We start from the raw sequence: 19461 nt of genomic DNA on the forward strand, positions 1-19461 counted from the left end.
GATTTACATTAATAAATGAGTAAGCGCTGCCGAAAGAATTTCGCTCCGACAGTGAGTGAGAAGATGAGGACGCGTAGTTGACGCGCTAAAATTCGGACATTCGCGTGATTCGCGTTGCAGCAGCGATCGGTGTGGAGATGCATCTGGCAGGAAACGAGGCACGTATCGACAGAACGAAATGCCTCGGTTGTGAATAGCAGACCAAAGTCAGCATAGAGAGAGAGAGAGAGAGAGAGAGAGAGAGAGAGAGAGAGAGAGAGAGAGAGAGAGAGAGAGAGAGAGAGTTTCGATCGACAGCCTATCCACACTTATCGCCGATCTGGTTCGATGCTCATCCGGAGCCGGCGGAAGTTGCGGACGTTGTCGTTCCCGGGATCTCTCCCTTCTTCTCTACATGCTGCCAACGGCAACCGGCTTATTTTACGAATTCTAGAAGCGTTCCTGGCTTCGACTAATGCAGTTGGTGTACGCGAAATGGAACGACGCGACGCAGCGCGGAAGGGGCGAACGGAAAAGGGGAGGATGGGGTTGAACGGCATGGAAGAGGAGCTGCGCTCCGCCCTTACCTTCCATTCCCTTCCCTTACCTTCTTCGCCGAGTCTCGGGCACGCCTGACAACGTCCTCCTAAATTATGATACAATTATCTCAGATTTTTCCATATACCATCCGCGTGCGCGAGCGCAAGAACCGGGGAGGCAGGCAGTCGAGTAATCTGGTAATGAAATTTTCAGCCATGTCTTCGGCGAATGCGACTCACCAGGCATCTAACGAACTCAATAACATCTCTTCTCGTAATTTACATTCCCACCCGATCTCTCGGTCCACCTCAGCTCCGATATTCACGCTTCAACGTAAAATGATCTCTTCGCAATCAGTTGCGGGATAGGAAGGATGAGAATTCTTGGGTGCAACGGTCAGTTGCCAATAATAAGAATACTTTGTTGACACGTTTCGGTCGGAGCATTGCCTGCCATCCTCGGTTCTGCGAATAGTGATTTTAATCGCGTAAGGTTGAAATTTATTTTAACGGAAATACTACGATGATCTGGAATTGGTGGAAGGATTTCCTTATACGACTTTTTATAATCAGTCAAGAATTACGAAAATCGTTTTTTGGACAAAATTTCACCAAAGTGTCCTCTTAAAATATTTAACCCAAGTTGTTACGCACTGCATCGAAAAATCAATTAAATTTTGATGTATCCTGCTGCTTGTTCATTTCCAAAAAAGGTCAGTCTGAATCTCTGATTTACTGTTGATTCCTGAGTACCAGCTAGTTCTCCAATTTCCTATTCTACATGTTTTTCATCCCACTTGTAACTAACAATAAAATTTTTATCTGTGTTGCACAGTTATCGTAAGTTTGGAATCAAATGAACATCTGCAACACTTTTTATACGATGAATAAGAGATCTACCGGCTTCGAAGTGAATCAATTTCGCTTCCAGACGTACCCGAATTGTATAACTGTGTGATTTTCAACCACAAATACGCTAGTAGCTGTACAACATGATAGTGAAATTTATTATCAGTGACACCAGCGTAAATGTCTTCATTATCGGAGCGCCGAATTTCACATGAAGATTGTAGAATTATCGATATCGTATGCGGAAGCAGATTTTCATCACTGCATTATGTCGCAGTGTTACCGGTGCATTGGAACGCACACAGCATTGTCATGACAGTCTGCGATAACTAGCATAGACGAAATGCCTAAACATTACGAATGGCACACTGCCAGTGGTCTTTTGGTAGTAGACACATTTGCCGAAACAATTATATCCAGAGAATCCAAAAGGATCCGAGATGGTCGGAAGAGTCCCGAGTGTCCCGACAATCCAGTTTCAAGATAGTCTTCCGCCAGTTCTCTGGGGTGATTCTATACTTGCCTAAACTGTAACCCGTTCGCAATTAAGTTTTCTCAAGAACTCCTCGTTCCGAACGACGAGCTGAACAATATGGCGTTAATTCCTCGATCCTCAGCCCAGCTTCCAGCTTCGTTGAGACTTTCGCCTACACTCACCGATTCCGTCTCGGTCTGATTCACCCTCTCTTAGTTCCTCCGTCTCTTTTGACCCGGCTGTTGTACAAGCGCTTCTTGCGTTTCTGTCAAATTTACACCATCTCTGAATTCTGCCGTCGCCCTGACGCGATCGGGCCTCCGCGATATATATATATACATGTTAGGTTACACGTAGACGGACGTATAATTTGACGTCAGCACTGCTCGTGGCAGATTCCGCCTACTTCGGCTCTCTATTTTCTTAGCCGCGGGGGCTCTCTTATCTATATGATCTTCAAGACGGTGAAGCGGCGTCAGCAGTACTCGGGTGAAAAATAACACGCGCCCCCAAGCACGTACACGATGATATGAAAGATTTTACAAGCGCCCCAGCTCTCCTCTCCGCATCTATCAACCGCGGATTGTGGACCAGCACGCGACTTGAAGGCACGTAAAACCGTTTTGGGCGAAGTGTACACAATTTTCCATTCCTCAATCCTTAACTAACCACCTTTACGGCTTGCGTTACAATCCGATAACGTAAATTGCGGGCTTGATGAGACTGAATGTTAGCCGAAAAATGGTCATGGTGAAGCTTGCTATTCGAGTATCGAACCAATGAAGAATGCAGCCCGATATCAAAACGGAAAATCCGAAAATGAATCACTAGAGTAAACCTTTGGCATGAACGTTGGGAAACGTATTCGTGAACACAAAGTCCTTCAAAGCCAGAGGGATACTCGAGTGTCGTCCAGTTTTTATGGGCTTCGTAGCGTAAAGTGCAGTCCAGGGATTACCAAGCGAGCGTTTGTAATTAACCGTAGCCGCAAGTGCAACAGTTTCCGAAGGTGAAAAGAGCTGCGTCTGGTATTCTGCACGTATAGAAAGCCGAGTTCCCATTGAATCGGTGAAAATTGTAGGTGGAACTAACGATTGCAAGAGCAACTGTGGATCGTCAAGGAACTTGTTTCACATAAGCATGTGCTTGGGGTAAAAGCTGCTTTTGGAAAGCAGAAAAGTCGCCATTCAGATCGGAAGCTTTGGACCGCGGAGAGCTCACGTCACATAATAATGGATCCTAGCGATCCATGCAGAGAATTTTATAGTGCGACGTTCATCCTAGCCGGTAAAACCGCGGGCAACAGTTTGTATAATATCGCGGTATATAATGGTACCGCGAAGCTGTATTTCAATACTGCATGTTCATCAATTGATGGTCGGGTTGAACCACCCCTGGGATGTGACCCGGCAAATAAGCCGGAGGATGCAAATCAATTCCAGTGTAGAGCGCACCAAATTGTGCGTCCGTATTCACGCCTCGATACTCGCGCACGATTCACCCACACATCCCAGGTTCCTCGATTCCCTTTGTATTCTCGTTGCACGCCCATTCAACGTCCCGTTGCAGTTATTGCTCGCGATTCGACTTTTTCTAATAATTTATTGTTGCACTAGACGCGTTCGACACGGGCCAAGATCGTTATGAGATTATAAGGCACGTAGCCAATCGGAAATTAAATAAACATAAAGTGATTTACGTCCTCCGGAGCCTTGCGTGCTGGAAACTTCCGGAATAACATATTTTTCTGTGTATATACGTGGATAATATATACCGTGCGGAAACGAAGCTTCACTGTAACCTAACTTCTAGCCTTCGTTGCGAGGGGTGCACCACCCTTGTGGCTCAAGGCGATGAGCCTTCGAGTGCGGAAAGCCGATTAAAAATTGACGGCCCCCTAGGTACTGTTCTCTAAAAGCCTGTTTGTTGGCCATAGACAAGCTTTTGGATGAGCTAAAGACGAGCGCCTTGTTACAGTTTTCCTTTCACGCGAAACATCGACGTTCCTCGGAGGAATCATCTTGTGCGATGATAATGATTCGACTTCTTAGTTTCACTCTAGTGCTCGATGCTCGCAGCTGTGTGTCCATCTACCACCAAACTTTATCTTTCGAGTAGAGTTCAACGACATTCATCGCGTGCAAACAGTTTGCAATTACTATTTGAGTACGAAGTGTTTGAACCCAGAATCTGATGCCTGGATGTGGTGATCCAGGTACTACAGTCGAAAGCCAACTCGGAGGGAGACGAATCTTGTTATTACGCAAGCGCTGAACAGCAGGGGTGAAACTTCATCGACACATATGCCGATACTTATTCCAGGATCACTTTGTATCCGAAATTGAAATCCATTTCAGATACTGCGAATAAACCATGTGAGACTTCCAAGTGCAGTTATATCGAGATGCGTCAAAAGAGTACGAGATTAACTTGGGTAACGTCCGTTTATGGTACCGTAAATATGCGGAGTGACAAATTCTGAGGGTTGTAGGTCAATCTAATTGGAACGTTGAAATTTATCACAACCCACTTACATATTGCAAGATTTATTGGTTCTGAATTGGATTTGGACAACATCTGAAAACCTCTCTCCAAAACATACGTGAAAACTGATCTTCGCGATGGAGCCAACAGAGGTAATAACTGTTTCGCTCGTCTCTATTCGTTGGGATTCTCGGATACACGGAGTACAGAAACACACATTCAGCTATTTCGGAGTGAGGACCAATTCTGCATAAGGCATCATATCCCAATGCAACTGCACAGACAAAGGCTTCACCGTGGCGCTTTCTGCGGGACGCTGGTGCTTTGTATTGTTATTCATGTGGTGCAGTAGCGGAGATATAGGAACGTTCTCCAGGGAGGTCAACACCTAGTAAGGCAGTTCTGATGGTGCAACGGTGGCTTTGGAAGTCGGAACGAGCGCATCAGATTTCCAGATGATGAATATTACCCACTATCCGCACTCGCACCCTTAAGCAAACTGCTCGGTGACTACAGGTTTCAGTTGTTCACAGCTCTCCCGCGAGGAAACAAACTGTTCACATCCATACGTGTGCATGTATTTGTCTAACAATCCACGAATTAATTAAACCCTCAGAAATACCGACAGTGTGTTTTTCTTATTATAAGCAGTTTTTATTCGTTTCATCCGAGGTATTCCACAGGATGTCATTCTGTGTCGCTTAAATAATAAACGACAAAATTCTGCGGAAACTTTTTTGCACTGAGTATTATGGACAATTTTTCGGAATCGGAAACCATTTCACTTGTCGGAATGTGTAAGAACGTAGATCGAGAGTTTCATGCGATTTGACCTAGCGTCAAACGGTCACTGTTCCTCATTTTTTGAAACTTTGACACAGGGTAGTATCCTCAAATCAAACTATTCACATTTTTCTCACCTATACGCCATTTATCATTGGTTAAACTACCTGATTATTCATTGGCAGCTCGAGCTAATAAAATGGACATGACGTTTGACCTTAGTTTTCATTTTGTGGAACAAATTTTCAACTACAGAATATCACCAACCAGATTTTGAAACTTTGTATTGGGCTGCCCCCATATTATAAGTGTGTTGAACAGACTGCTTAGAATTTCTGGAAAATTAAATGAGGCTTTTTTAAATTCAGGAATCTTGTTGTGAAGTCGAACCTGTTTCTTCGACTTTCATTAAGGTGCTAATATTCTGAACTTCAAAATCTTGGAAATTAAATCGAAGCTCACTGCAACCTTGAAACCAACTTTTCATGAAAATCGAAACTGGTTTTTACGCATTCCTCTATCCTTACAGCCTGAAAGCGAGCTCTGACCCGGAATCAGGAACTCAAGAAACACAAGACCATTTAATCGAAAACAGATTTCTCTACACACGTCAAAGATTGCTGCAGACACTCATATTCTTTCACTCTGAAAACTCTCGTCAGACACAATTGAGAACGCCTGAATTCTTACGATCAAAATCAAAATTATAATCACAACGTGTCGAAAGGAATTTAACGGCAGAAAGGTCGAAGGTATCAGGTAGAAATTTGCTTCCACTTCGTACCGCGTGCGATAATCTCACTAGACTTGTTAAATCGAAACCCCGCGTGGTGAGATAAGTACAATAACCAGCGTGAGAGACGTTTGGTGTCTGTTGTGCGACTCGAATTAATTTCACGATTCAATGTAGATTAACCCTTTCTAACCCTTTGTGTTTACAGATACGACTTGGGCCTAGACAAACTCTACTCAGTGACGTGGTACAAGGACCACGAAGAGTTCTACAGATACGTGCCCCGGTCCAATCCAACCCAGCACAGTTATCTCGTCGACGGGGTTAAAGTTGACGTGAGTATCCCTGCCCGCCCCTCAGGCCCTCGGGACTATTGGCTACGGACAGTCACTTCTCCATCCGTTTTCTCCCCCATTCCATCCCTTATTCCTCCGCTACAAACACGTTCACCTACCGCACCCACCACATCAACGCCCACTCGCAAACTCCCTACATGTGTCTTTGACCCCCGATCGGAACGGGTCTTCCATTCTGTGGCGTGAAGGTGTTCCCTGCCTCTAACCTGCTATCAACTTCTTACACTTGCACGGAAAATCTTTTTGAATTTACTCCTAGTCGCACGCATCCGATATTCGAGGTACACAGCTTTCCGAGAACGAACGATTTCGGTCTTCGATTATTGATAAGATTGAAGCTCCACTGTGGAACATAATTTATTAAGTTATGAGAATCCATCAGCCAGAATATGACACTCGCGGTTAGTTTATGAACAGACAATTTAACGGTACGTTTCTAATCCAACTACGCTATAGAGGCAAGGATAAAGCATTTTCATACATTATAATGATCCAACTATGGTACAACTTTTCTTAGGAACAAATTCTGATTGAAAGACATGTGTGTCCAAATGTTATCAAAGAGACTATAATACCCGACAGATCAGTATATTGTATTTCAAGTGCGGAAAGAGGATGATTTTCGATGGTTTGAGCCAAAATGAGCGCTGTAATCACGCAAGTCTCTCTTCGATGACTTCTCGTTGTTGATTTTAGTCATGTGGACTGGACAGTGTAACACTTTCGATAAATCGATTTCTCTCAAATTTCCTTGTAAATTGTTTTTCAATTTCTTTCATGGAAGTAGTTCTAATGAAATTATCTATTTCGACATCAAATTTCATGTTGCCCAAAAATTACCCTACAATTATGCTTACGTATACTGCATCGAGGTGTTATTTATCGCGGAGATTAGCTCTGGAAAGCCGTCTTGAAAAAGCAATGATCAGATAAACGGATACTAAACGCAGCTGATGATTTAAAATTTATGTAACTTTCGATAGTTGTTACCCTGCCCATACCGAGCATGTAAGACTCAAGTATGAATGTGTTCTTCTCCAGTTGTATCAATTAAAATATTCAGGATAGAGTAGTTGGAGGTGGCATGTTGGATCTCTACGTATCCCAAGGCTGATTAAGAATTCAATGATGGTGTGTGAGACGGAGTAGGGTTTGGTTAGGATGGCTACCTTAGGCGATACCTTTACGGACCACCGGGAAACTTTTCAGGGAAAAGCAAATGTGCACCGAAAACGCCGAGTGTCGGAACATTGGTGAATGGCACGCAGTTATTTTTTATGCTATAATTTCGAGTCAATTTCACGAGTCATGAAATAAAATACAGTTGGGATTTGTTTCCTTCCCAGGTATGGAGGTCCACATATGAGAATCGTGAATTTTACATATGTGAAACGGGTCTCCGATAAAATAAGCTGAGTACAGTAAACACAGAAAATATGGGGCAAAATGTGTATTTTATAAATACATGCTCTCGTGTTAAAGTCTTAAGAGTGACCGTTCAAAAAAATACAGCCCAGCAGTTCATCTATTTATGACATAAATTCATTTCTAAGGGCTGAGATTTCCTTCTATTGTTATACAGGGTGAGAGGGTACCTTTGTAACAATATGATATGCAAGATGTTTAGTTCTGCGTACAGCTTTTCATTCGTCTTTGCTTTCCTTTCGAGTTAAGAAAAATAGAGATCATCAAATATTAGAGCCACGCGATTAGTTGACTTATTGTCGACAATTGATTCGTCAACTAGTCGGTTAATCGAGACTTTGACTAATCGATATTTAGAAATTTTTTCTCATTGGTATTTCAGAGTTATCGTTCTCTTGATTTATTGAGTAATCGACCCTTTCAATTGATTATTTTTAATGAAACTGTTTTTTTTGTGATCATAGGAACAGAATACGAAGGTATGTGTTTTAGCATTTTTTTTTTTCAAATACTGTTGAGAAATAATACTTTTAGTCTATCTTCTAAATGTCAGCAATTCTTAAATTCCAAGACAAATGTGTTCTAATATGACCGTTGACCTCCATTCTCTTGCAATCAACAGAATTATTTTCTCAAAATTATACAGATTCCATCAAGATTTTTGCAATAAATAATTCCTAATTGTTCATTTTTATGAGATTAAATCGCTGATTGATTTTATTCAAATACTTCACGTAAATACTTCTGAAATTTCAAACAGTTTGCTGCCCAACTTCCGATAACGCAGAATTTTGTGCATTTGTTTAAACAAAATGGCTGCAGCAGAGTTCAATTCCAATCAGCTTATTGCTTTCGAAGAATGGTGCAGAACAAAATTATATTGGAACTTTCATACGAAAATCATACTTATGATTTGCTTTCAATTGCTTAGACCACTTTATTATTGTTAAGATTTTTACGCAGGCTGCTAATGAGAAGATACAGCCATATCAAGTAAAAGAACTAATGTAATGACTGATTCGGGAAACCTCAGTACATAGCGTAACGAATCGTTAGTCATGACCAAAACGTAGTTGACTGTGAGATTATACACCTGGTTTAAGTAAAACGAAAATAAGTAGAAAAGACTGACGCAGGAATAAGAATATACCATATTTGATTGTTAGTTAACTGCACTTGAACTCATGAACATTGTATATTGGGAGTTAAAATTGCAATGCGACACTACCGGGCAATCCGCAAACTAACAGTAATGCGTTTACACGCGCCTGCACGATACATAACTAATTAATCACCTTTTGGCTTTCAATCACGTTCTGTGATGATGGCATCGCTTTCGCCCAATTATAAGTTATATTCGAGCGTGATGACAACATGATCGTGATTTTTGTTAATTAACAATACACTATTTCCTATCATACTCCCATGTAAATACATTCTGAAATGTATACTCCGAGCAGTCATATTGACCAGAGTCCCTATCATAGCCAATGGTATCAACACAATCTTAAAAACTGTCTTTAGATCCAATAAAAATTACCAAACATTCGCTAGAAAATTGTATAATCTTATTGACGGATAGCATCGTTAAAGATACGATAAGTTATATATATATAGATTGAATGGAAAACTATCTCTGCTACGTCCATGGTTCTACCCTTCTATCCGCATTCGTGAAATCATGTTGTGCAAGTGTGCGGTGTAGGCGTATTCGTGAAGTACGTACTTGACGCAGACATGTGTGTTTATATTGTTATATGCGAACTGCAGGGTTGTGTACGATTATGCACAATGGATGGCGAGTGGAAGCATGTCCGATCTGGACAGTGCGAATAATTAGGTCAATTTTGTTCAACCGCCTGAGCCGCAGATCCCTCGGCTCAACGGATGCACATTATACGTACGCGGTGAATGAATTACGGATAGAATAGCAATTTACACATTTTCACATCGACCGTGGTTACCAGGGATTTCATCCGAGGACTAGAAGTATAGGTATACAGTGATTCAGCTCATCATCCTCGTCGCTACGGCTCGTTCTTGTTTCTCTTCTATTCATTGAAATATAACCTCGTTGGAGGCACCGGTACAAATTAAGACAACATAATATTTGTGCAATTCTCGTTCGAAGATTAGCTCGTGTAAATCGACAAGTTTCTATCGAATAAGCGTACGATGGTAAAAAATGTTTCACTTACGAACGACCCCAAACCTGTTTTGCAGTGGTACACTGAGAGAAATTTTTAGTTCCGGTTACCGCTCAGTCCTTAACTATTTTCATTTTTACCGCAATCAAAAATATAGTTCTCGGTACAAAATGGAAATTAGTTTTCTAACTGTTACCGGAAAGTCTAGTATCCGTTACTATCCTTTCTCATTACGATCGCTGTTACTAGATTTTCTTTGCGGAAGTTTAATGCTCGTGCGACAATAAATTGACGTTAAAACCTTGTTTAGCTAAAAAAGTAGAGTAAACCTTAGAAACTGATTTTGCGTTGCAATAACCAAAAAAAGATCGACAATAGCGCAAAATGGTTAGGCGTGCCTCGTTTTTCGTAATTCCAACGATATTCAAACAATTTTTGTAACGATACCTGTTTTACTGAATTTTTCTAGTTACTGTAACAAATGAAATTTTTCTCAGTGTATCATACTCGTATCTTCTCTGGAAATAAGATGGCTATGCCGAAAGAAATAACTTGACATTCATTGAACAGTGTCCCCTCGTTGTTGGTGGTCATCCATACCTTTGACGTCCGAGAGCAATTACCTCTCGAAAAGAAAACACTCTTATACAATTCGAAAACGATTCCCATGCGAATACCGGAAGCTCTCAATCCAGACTCCAACGCACGGGGGTTGCGGTTGGCGTCGGATTGGATTGGATGAAAGTCAACAACGAAAAATTGTGACACACGTTAGGCTTGGCTCGCAGGGAGAACTTCTGATCTCAGTGATTGCCCGAAGAGTTCGCGGACTTTTTGTCTTCGGAGATTCAGCAGGTTGGGATTCGTTCAAACGGTTATCGGCTCATCCTTTTCTCGCACTTCCGTTACCATTACCGTTACCGTGGTTATAGCTGTAGTTCGTTCTTCGTGTCCGTCTCCTATTTTTTTTCCATTCTGTTTTCCTCCTTCATCGCAGTACAACCCACTCGCATCACCGCCAACTTATTCAATTCGGCATTTCGGCACTGCGGAGAATTCCGGATTTTCCGATACGCGTATTTCAATTCGATTCAATCGCGGCCACGTGGAGGGATTACCCGTTCCATCACGCTCCCAAAAACTACGCCAATAGTCGCTCCGTCAAATAGGACGCAAATTCGACCCACTGTTGCTGAATCCTGTGCTTAGAATCAGTTCCGGATTCTGGCGGCTTATGCAGGGAACACTTTTAAAATTAATGCACCGAGATATAATGCTGAATATTGTTTAAAATAGGATCGAGTGAGCTGGACAGCAAAAGTGTATCCCTAACCATGGGAGAAATTTTTATCACAAGACAAATCATATCATTATACGGAAATTTACCTCAACTGTTGACCTTCATAAACGAAAAATCAACGTCACATATCCCGCCACTGTCCCGAATGTGTTACGATTCATTTGGTCACGCCTGGTTTGTTGTAGCTAAAAATTGTTGTCGCATGGTCAATATTTGAAGGTATTTTAGTAATTGAACGTAGCTGGTGACATTAATTAAAAATTAATAGTTTCTCGAAGCCGACAAAAATTATTGTAACCCACTCCACAATCTGACTGAAAAAACAAATTGAAAATTTTCATTCCAAAATTACTCTGGATTAATAAGTTTCATTACATCTATTTCACTCCAGGAGTTTGCATATTGAAAAAAAATTTTTTTTAATTTTTTGTACCAGAAATAAATTGATATTCTTTAGCATTCGGCGGTTATTCATTGCACAAAAGTAACAATTGGCTGACGAAATTTCGCGAAAAGGTTTCACATAGTGTATATGTATATACGCGTATAAACCGGAAACGGCGGCACTTTTCCAGTCTGACAAGTAGCCCCGGTAATAGACTTAGCTCCCTATTACAAGATAGATTTGTGCTGTAAGAAGTCGATCAGTTGGGGGTTGCCCAGTCAGGCAGCTGCGAGCCCTCCAATTTGGTGGAAAGGGGCGCAGACAAAGTACACCTTTCCGGCTGATGTGTGGCCTCAATCTTCTCGAGAAATCTTCAACCTATAACCAATACCCGGCAATAGCTGTCAGCCTTTATTTCCTGGTTGCATTTCGATTTATCGTTAGTGTTCGCTACGAGAGAATAATCCCGCACGAATTCATTTGCACTGCGGAGTTCGGAATGCGTTTCACGATCCTGCAAACGCGTTCGTATTTCTAGTTTTAAACTCGGCCCGCGATAATATAGTCGTGAGGAAAGTTTTACCTTGGTATTAACTCAATTTCCTGTTGGGGCAAAAAGTTTCGTTCGCCAGGGAGAAAGTCTGGTGCACACGACGATGTAGCGGATAGGGCATGGATACGCGTAAAGGTGGTTCATGGTTGTCATTCCCGCATGCACGTTATAACTTATAAGTAGCGTAAACGACGCGGTTGTGACTGTAAAATGAAACTCTGTATCGTGACACATGAAATGAATAATGTGCCGGGCTGGGGAAGGAATTGCTGCAGGAGCGTTAGTTTAATTAAGAGACTTAAGTGGCAGGTCTCTGTAGTAAATTCGAGACAAGGTTTCGCGTAATTTGAGCTGAGATAACCGGAATGGGTTCAGTGGCTAAACAGCAATTGATAAAGCAGCTTGTAGGAACTTTTCTTTCTCTAGCTGACTACGATTCATGCATCCTGACATCATTAGTCACGTGCGGAATTATCGACGTACAAAATAGTCAATGTTTTTCTGAACGTTCACTGTTAAAAATTTCTGTATCGAAATTCTTACACTGCATTAGACGTTTTATTCGGATACCGAACAATGAATTCACCATACATTTACTGTGTATACAATTTATGAACACGATAAATTTCCTACAAAATTTAGTGAAATCAACAATTTCAATTGTAAATTTCAAACAAATGCATGGTAATTTACGTTGCTGAACTGAATTTGTAAATTTATTTACACCTCTTTTGTACAGTAAATGTTTAGTAAATTGAAAATCATTTTTAATGGTGCTGTTTAGTGTTTTGAAAAACATAGCGTTAAACTGAACCCTGCCATCGAGGAACTAACGGGGCTGTATTTTCTAAATTGGGCTGAAAAAAAGTATGGAAGATCCATAAAAAGAGATACTTGGAGTGATAAACTGAGAGTGCACACGAATAATCGTAGAAAAATCTAAAAAAAAAAAACTCGTAAGTTAATAAATAGTAAATCAGTCAACATTGTATTGTGGCAATAAAACGCAGGTATTTCGATCATGATTAGACGACAAAAAAATATTTTGAAGATTATTCTAATACTCCGAGCATATTCACTCAAAGTCAAACCTGAACCTCGTCTAAGGTTGGTGTTCATGTCGTTATTTCCGCATGAAAGCTTGACGGCGAATAAGGAGAATGAAAAAATTCATTATACGCATCATCCCTAAGCTTCATCTTTCTGTATCCTTTTCTTATACACTATTATTGTTTCACAATACTGTACAGTGCGTCTGTTGTTTATAGTTTTTTAATCGCATCTTATCGGTGCTTGCAATCGTAATTGTGAGCTCGAAGAGCACAAGGAAATCAAGTAGAAAATTTCAATGAGCTGAGCGAATTATCGAAGTCGAAAGTGACAAAATTACATGCTCAATCGATCGTCTGCTATATCTAGAATAATGGATTACATAAGGTGACCTGGCATCTGAAGTCGGACCGTAATCACGTAAGGACATTTGTATATATTTTTTTTTTTTTTTTTGCAAGATCGTTAGTAAACAACCTTATACATTGTGCATCGTAATAAACTTCAGTTTAGGTTGAAATCCTAAAATCACCTACGAAGTGCATTTTAGTACTCAAAAGAGAAAGTTAGCAAGTATTTTCAGAAGCGGATATATGTTTGCATGGACTCCTTGTAAGCAGGATTCCAATCGAACTGCGGAATCGATTAGGATGAAATATGGACATAGCATTATTTTTGTCACTACGTCATTTTTCGATATTTTCAAACGAGCTTTGGAATACGGTCTGTCAACATTGAAAAAAAATTACCGAACTTCTTTGGATGTTTTTGTCTCACGAGTACGGGTATGACTTTTTTGTGAACAGGATTTCAGCAAAATCGCTAAACTGGTTTGAAAAAAGCTTTGTACGGGATGGTATTTTTGTTGTTACGAAAATAGGCCAATAAGGTTTCGAGCTCAATCGCATCTCCGGATTTGAAAAGGTTATCGATATCACTCATCTATTTTCATTTAGAAATTATGCAACGACCTTTGCAATGTAATTCAACAGAGTTATCTATTAACTCAAAAGTTTCTTGGACTAGCCGCTCGAATCGGGCGCTACAATCGGGGAGAAACGAAACGAGCTGGAGGTAGCACGATGATTTTCAGATTTTCAGTTGAGCTCTAGACATCGTGACAACCAGAAGTGCTCGAGACAGTTAAGTAGATATCGGTTTCCAATCAACAGCGATACGAGGGGAGGGGAGTCCGTCAATTTGAAGTTGAATACGAGTATGTGGTGATGTATATCAGAAGCGCCTGGTTCTCTGCGGCGTAGTCACCGAGATATTCATGTGACCGCGTAGAGATCCCGGCGTCTGATTATGAGCAGATTGCACGTATCGAATCGGCCATTGTTCCCAATTGTTGTCATCATTGAAAGAAAGCTTTAACCCCTCTCGTGGCTAAATATAGAAAAGTCTTTGGGTTTGAGGCGTGTGTGCATATGTGTGCCGGAGCTCTTGACGCCACGATTGATAAGTCAGTGGCGACGATGTGGACTCAATGTCGACGTGACTGCGTTGGGACTTCGGCTTGGTGCACGTTGTGTACATAAGGTACGTTTAGAATTTGTTGCTTCTTGATCAAGAATCAAGACATTTGGATGCACTGCCGTGTATTGTGACGATCGTGTGTGACACGTGTGTACAACAGATTGTAAAGAATTATGTACACCGGAATAAAAGAGTATTTGGACAAGATTGAAAGATAATTTTGAATGTAACGACGGCTCTCTATATTATGAACCCGTTAGTCGGTGACGTGGAGGTCCTTGGTGACCTGATTCGAGAGCATCCCCTTGCATATAACATATGCAATTGTCACTTTTAAGTGAAATTAAAAAACATGCCATCATTATTTTAACGTACTTGAGCAAATGCGCATATTCAGATTCGAAAACAAATCTTAGGATGTGCTGATTTTTTGCAGATTGCTTCATCATTAGCAAGAATATCAGGTAAACCAGCTTTGAGTAATCGTGCCTTTTGCAAACAAAAACTGACGAGCTTTTCAGCTGAAATTTGCTCGTTAACCGTGAAAAAAAATTTTAAATTTGGAAAAACGTCAACATCTCGACACTCTTTACATCTAACGATCTAAAATCTATATTGATTTTGTGTGAAACCTATTTCACTGGAGTAACAAATTGCAAAACAGCGATATATAATTTCCAGCACAGTAAAGAATCGGGTCGGAAAACTAAATTGTATACTTTTACCTTCGGATGTTAAGGCGGCGGATTTCTAGTGCCAATCCAGTGTGGCTGGGTTACTTTCAAACGTGATGCATTGTGGTGAGGCTGACGGAATGCCGACGAGGAAAAATTCAATACCAGGTGCTCGATCTACTTTTTTCTTTCTTTTACAATTCCTGTGTGATTTCCTCTTTTGACTTTCCCACCGTGTAAAAATAGTGCATAAATTAGCCTCGTTATAAAATTCCACCAAGATCAAAGGCGCTGCACCTCACCTGCAATCTCCCACCACCTCGGGCGGCTGTGTGAAATCGTAGTACGGTACAACTTATCCGGTGCGTTGGCGCCGACTTGCAAAATTTCCTAACGAATACCTAACGTCGCAGCGCAGTTGGTTGCAGTATTGAATTTCGCCACGGTGGAAAAGTGTTTGACGATGGAAATAGGGGGGTAACTACGCTGTGCGGTGAACATCCCTGCAGACGTAATGAGTTCTACGTGGGATGTCTGACAACTATCCGGATCCCTGAATTCCGAAAGAAGTTACATTCGCATCCAGATCGCCAAATCTCACGTTGAACTTCTTACGGCTCTCTGGGGTGTTGATCAGCCATACTGCGGAAACTCTTTTTAACAGTATCCATCAGACTCCATTTCTTTACCTTGTTCTTTTTACCGTCATGCTTTCCCGTACAATATTTACTTCACGAGAAATTCATTGAGGCCTGAGAACACGTGACGTCGTGATGAATCTATCTTGTTTGCATCTCAGATATTGCAAATCTGGTGTGATTTATATAGGAATGAAAAAACGCTACAGGATCTCAGACGGGCATCAGACGTAAGCGAGCAAATATTTGCCAAAGTAGGCCAACTGCAGTTGATTAGTAATGAAAATACGCAACACCTCAAAACGGTATAGATAGGGTAACGTTTAAACTTTATAGTTGAGAGTTTACAAGACATTTGTAAACAAAATAGAGTATTTCGGGTAAAATACAATACCCCAATAGTTTTAAAAAATAAAAATATTTCTTTGATCATTTTTTGGAGGAGTCCGTCGTGCTCTGGAAATTTTTTTTTTTTTTTAGTTCAAGTTATGGCAATATAATGATGAATTTGTTAGAGATATATCAAAACAACTTGCACCCGGTGCTGAAAAGCGACAAATAATAATTAGCGGCCTAGTGGGTTCGTCGTATCCCACAATACCCTATATAAAATATGTTCGAGTACCTCTCAAATAAAACTTATTATTAGGTAAGTTTCGGTTTGATGCTTCCGTAATCTGAGCAGCGTGATTTGGAAAATCGATTTTCGTAATTCCAACAATATTCAAACAGTTTTTTTAACGATACCTGTTTTACTGAATTTTTCGAGTTACTATAACAAATGAAATTTTTCTCCATGTAGATTATATCGCACCATTTTGGACTTTGTATGTTTTCAAATATTATTTTTAATTCCGATGTCATGGACATATTTTTGGATGGTGGTCAAGACTTGAAAGGGTCAATATTTCGAATTGCCGATACATGAAAATTTCAAACATGCGTATATAAAATAACGAAAGATGTATTATTCGAAATCTTAACTTTCGAAAGTGTCACTGATCAGAATCAAATTCCACAGTACCATTCTTCTTCATCAATGTCAATCGTGAAATTCTTTTTTAATATAGATGCGACGGGCTTGACAGTTTTTGGCAACGAATTCATTTGTTTCTACTATCTTTTCACCTTTTGGTGTTACTTTGTCTTTCTGGTTTTTTTCTTTTATCTGCAAATCGTCTTGGCAGTTCGTAACGAAGACAATTTCGATTTCTTGACTTTTTTGTCCTTTGGTTTCACCTTTTGTTTATGGTTTTCCTTTTTCACATGCAAGTCATTTTTGTATGGACTGCTAATAAGTTCTACAGCACGTTGTGCTTCTTTTTTCATTAGTTCTTATTGTATCCGCTGAGGCAGAAGTGTTATTTAGTATCCCGGTACAGTTTACCGGAACAGCATTGGTACGAATTAGCCAACTACGTGTTGTTTTGCGAAAACATTTCGCATTTGACTCATAGCAACTGTAACGTAAGTACCAGCGCGGTAAAATAACCAGGAAGGATCACACTTTTGACGTATTAATACTGAAAAGCATTAGGATTTACTGTCAAAAGCCTTATCGAGTACTAGTGAAATAAATAATTATGCGAACCTTTTCGAGGATTGCATCCAGCAGCGTCTAATTTCATTTTCGCGCTTGTCAACATAGTGGTGGTACGACATAGCCTATTCCCACCTAAGAGAAAACAGAAAGTAGCAAAAGTAATGATGGAGATCTAGCTACAGGAGTGACTTAAACAAGATGAATATTAACGATGGCAACTTATTTAATTATGAATTTAATATTCTGGTAGTATACTTAAACTCCTCGACTTCTACATCAATTTTATCCCAAAGTAATATTTCAAACACATCTTCGGAAACAGTATCGCGTAATAACTTTTGGGCAGACGTATAACTAGTTTTCTGTAAAGAATTAAGTCTAAGTCATTGTCCAAGTATAATATTTATATTTTCACGATTCGTTATACTGGAGAATACTGAAAACATGGTCAACATTCATGTGCGAAACCGTAAACTTGAGTTTATCGTCGACTCCATCTTACATCAAATCAACTGACCCACCGTAGGCAAACTTATTCTCTTAAGAAGAAATAACGTAATACTATAAAATTAGAACATTGTATTATGAAGTTACTGGTTTAAGCATTGGAAATCGTTCCCGCACACAGTTCTTCAATATCCTGGTCTGGATCCCTTTTCCTGTTTCGAACGTTTTTTTTCTCGAGTCACTGCGCAGTCTTGCACTCCCACACTTTACAGCGGGTAGGCACTATCATTCTTCTTAAGGTTCCACTTCCAAGTTTCTGCTCGCGAGTCCCCTGCAGTGAACTTCTTGAAATCAAAAAACTGAATTACAACTTTAGCCCCCAGCTGGTCGGAAGATTGAGGAGCATGGCTGTACGATGACGACTCCCCTGGGCAGTGGAGCATCCCTGAAATCCCAACACCAAGCTACACGACGAGCGACGCGTACATTGTACTTTTCGATCGGACACACAGCGACCACGCAGAAACCAGGAATCGGTAAAAATAGGAATGAAAAATCCATCCACGGTTATAGATGGCGTGATTTACTCTCCGCTAAGGTTGTGATTGTCAAGTGATTTGCTGCGAAGGATGTCGTATGACGTCTTATAATTGGATTGGCACGACGAAACCCACCGATCCGTGCGGACTCAATTTGCGTAGAAGGTACACAAGCGCGTGTACATCGATTTGCCGTGATATCTTCGATTCGATATTGCTTATCGAATTACACCTGGTAGGTTACCAGCAATATTGTGCGTTGTGTTCGAGTATCCTGATCTTGTCGAACCACGCCTCGGATAAAGCAGTTCAATTAGACTTCATAGGTGAATTCCGATTATCCGTAACTGCTCTACTAATTGCTGATGCTGAAATTAGCCCAATTATTTTATCTGAGTAGCCTGTACGTTGCGTGCTCGAGCTGATGCAAATACCGCGGATATCAGAACACATACTAACTGGATATGTGGTGATCCATAACGTAGGAACTGATCCATTTTGGATATTAGTAAACGTCCTCTTGATCGGGGAGTGCCAACCGATCCAAGGATGAAAGACAGCTAATTGTAAGAGGAACGTGCCTCTCTTTCTTCTCAGCGATTTATTACTTTCAGTTTCAATATTTCCTTTAAGTGGTTATCGAGTCTTTTTCACCAAGTGCCATGATTTCCCGTGGGTCGATGATTGAGTAGATTGAGGATAAGTGATGCAAAGCAGCCTGCCATGTTACTTGGCCGAAATGTATTTCGATTGCCTACGTGGAGCGTCGCGGTTTAATTTAAATGTCCAAGGCTCGTTATTGGTGCCGTGTTTGCAGAGTCGATAACGAATTTTTACCATGTACAGTAAAAATTGTTGTTTTTTCAACATGTGTTCACTGATGATGATCTGTAATCGCAGATGTTTTCAATGATTCAAAAATTGGCGTCATCGCATCTTCCGAACTGAAAGTCATAATGAGTGGGGAATTCATATTGTGAGTTGGATTCTCGGCATTACAAACATCACAAACTCGACAAATTTCAACCAGCCGTAGGTACTTGCTTGATGTTAAAGTAATTTGGAATAATGTTATCAGTTTTC

At 40.6% G+C, this 19461-nt stretch overlaps 1 protein-coding gene across 18 annotated transcripts in view; it reads left to right on the top strand.

Annotated features, from left to right (window-relative positions):
- The window catches only part of LOC124299068 (uncharacterized), a 101620-nt gene that overhangs the window by 60651 nt on the left and 21508 nt on the right, over positions 1-19461 (top strand). For all 18 annotated transcript variants that reach the window (XR_006906937.1, XM_046751962.1, XM_046751972.1 and 15 more), the window contains one exon: positions 6051-6177. Coding sequence is in view for 17 of the 18 variants with exons in the window: in XM_046751962.1 (XP_046607918.1) it covers positions 6051-6177 (127 nt within the window). In the remaining variant the exon portion in view is untranslated. The remainder of the gene's footprint in view (positions 1-6050; positions 6178-19461) is intronic.

The sequence above is a fragment of the Neodiprion virginianus genome, chromosome 2 (assembly GCF_021901495.1).
Source record: "Neodiprion virginianus isolate iyNeoVirg1 chromosome 2, iyNeoVirg1.1, whole genome shotgun sequence".
Lineage (NCBI taxonomy): Eukaryota > Metazoa > Arthropoda > Insecta > Hymenoptera > Diprionidae > Neodiprion > Neodiprion virginianus.